At 67.5% G+C, this 342-nt stretch overlaps 1 protein-coding gene across 1 annotated transcript; it reads right to left on the reverse strand.

Moving 5' to 3' along the window:
• Positions 1 to 342, reverse strand: DQ04_20221010 (hypothetical protein; the record flags this gene model as incomplete). The annotated part of the gene is made up of 1 exon (XM_009317906.1): positions 1 to 342. A coding segment is annotated over one exon (342 nt), but the record flags the coding sequence as incomplete, so codon positions are not given.

A 342-nucleotide genomic window follows, 5' to 3' on the forward strand; every position in this document is an offset into this window, starting at 1 on the left:
TGCCTCTTCCTGAGCCTGACGGCGTGCCTCCTCCTCAGCCTGACGGCGTGCCTCTTCCTCAGCCAGGAGCCTTGCCTCCTCCTCAGCCTGACGGCTTGCCTCTTCCTGAGCCTGACGGCGTGCCTCCTCCTCAGCCTGACGGCGTGCCTCCTCCTCAGCCAGGAGCCTTGCCTCTTCCTCAGCGTGACGGCGTGCCTCTTCCTCAGCCTGACGGCGTGCCTCTTCCTGAGCCTGACGGCGTGCCTCCTCCTCAGCGTGACGGCGTGCCTCCTCCTCAGCCAGGAGCCTTGCCTCTTCCTCAGCCTGACGGCGTGCCTCCTCCTCAGCCTGACGGCGTGCCTC

This window comes from Trypanosoma grayi (genome assembly GCF_000691245.1).
Source record: "Trypanosoma grayi strain ANR4 Tgr_2022_V1, whole genome shotgun sequence".
In the NCBI taxonomy this organism is placed as follows: Eukaryota; Euglenozoa; class Kinetoplastea; order Trypanosomatida; family Trypanosomatidae; genus Trypanosoma; species Trypanosoma grayi.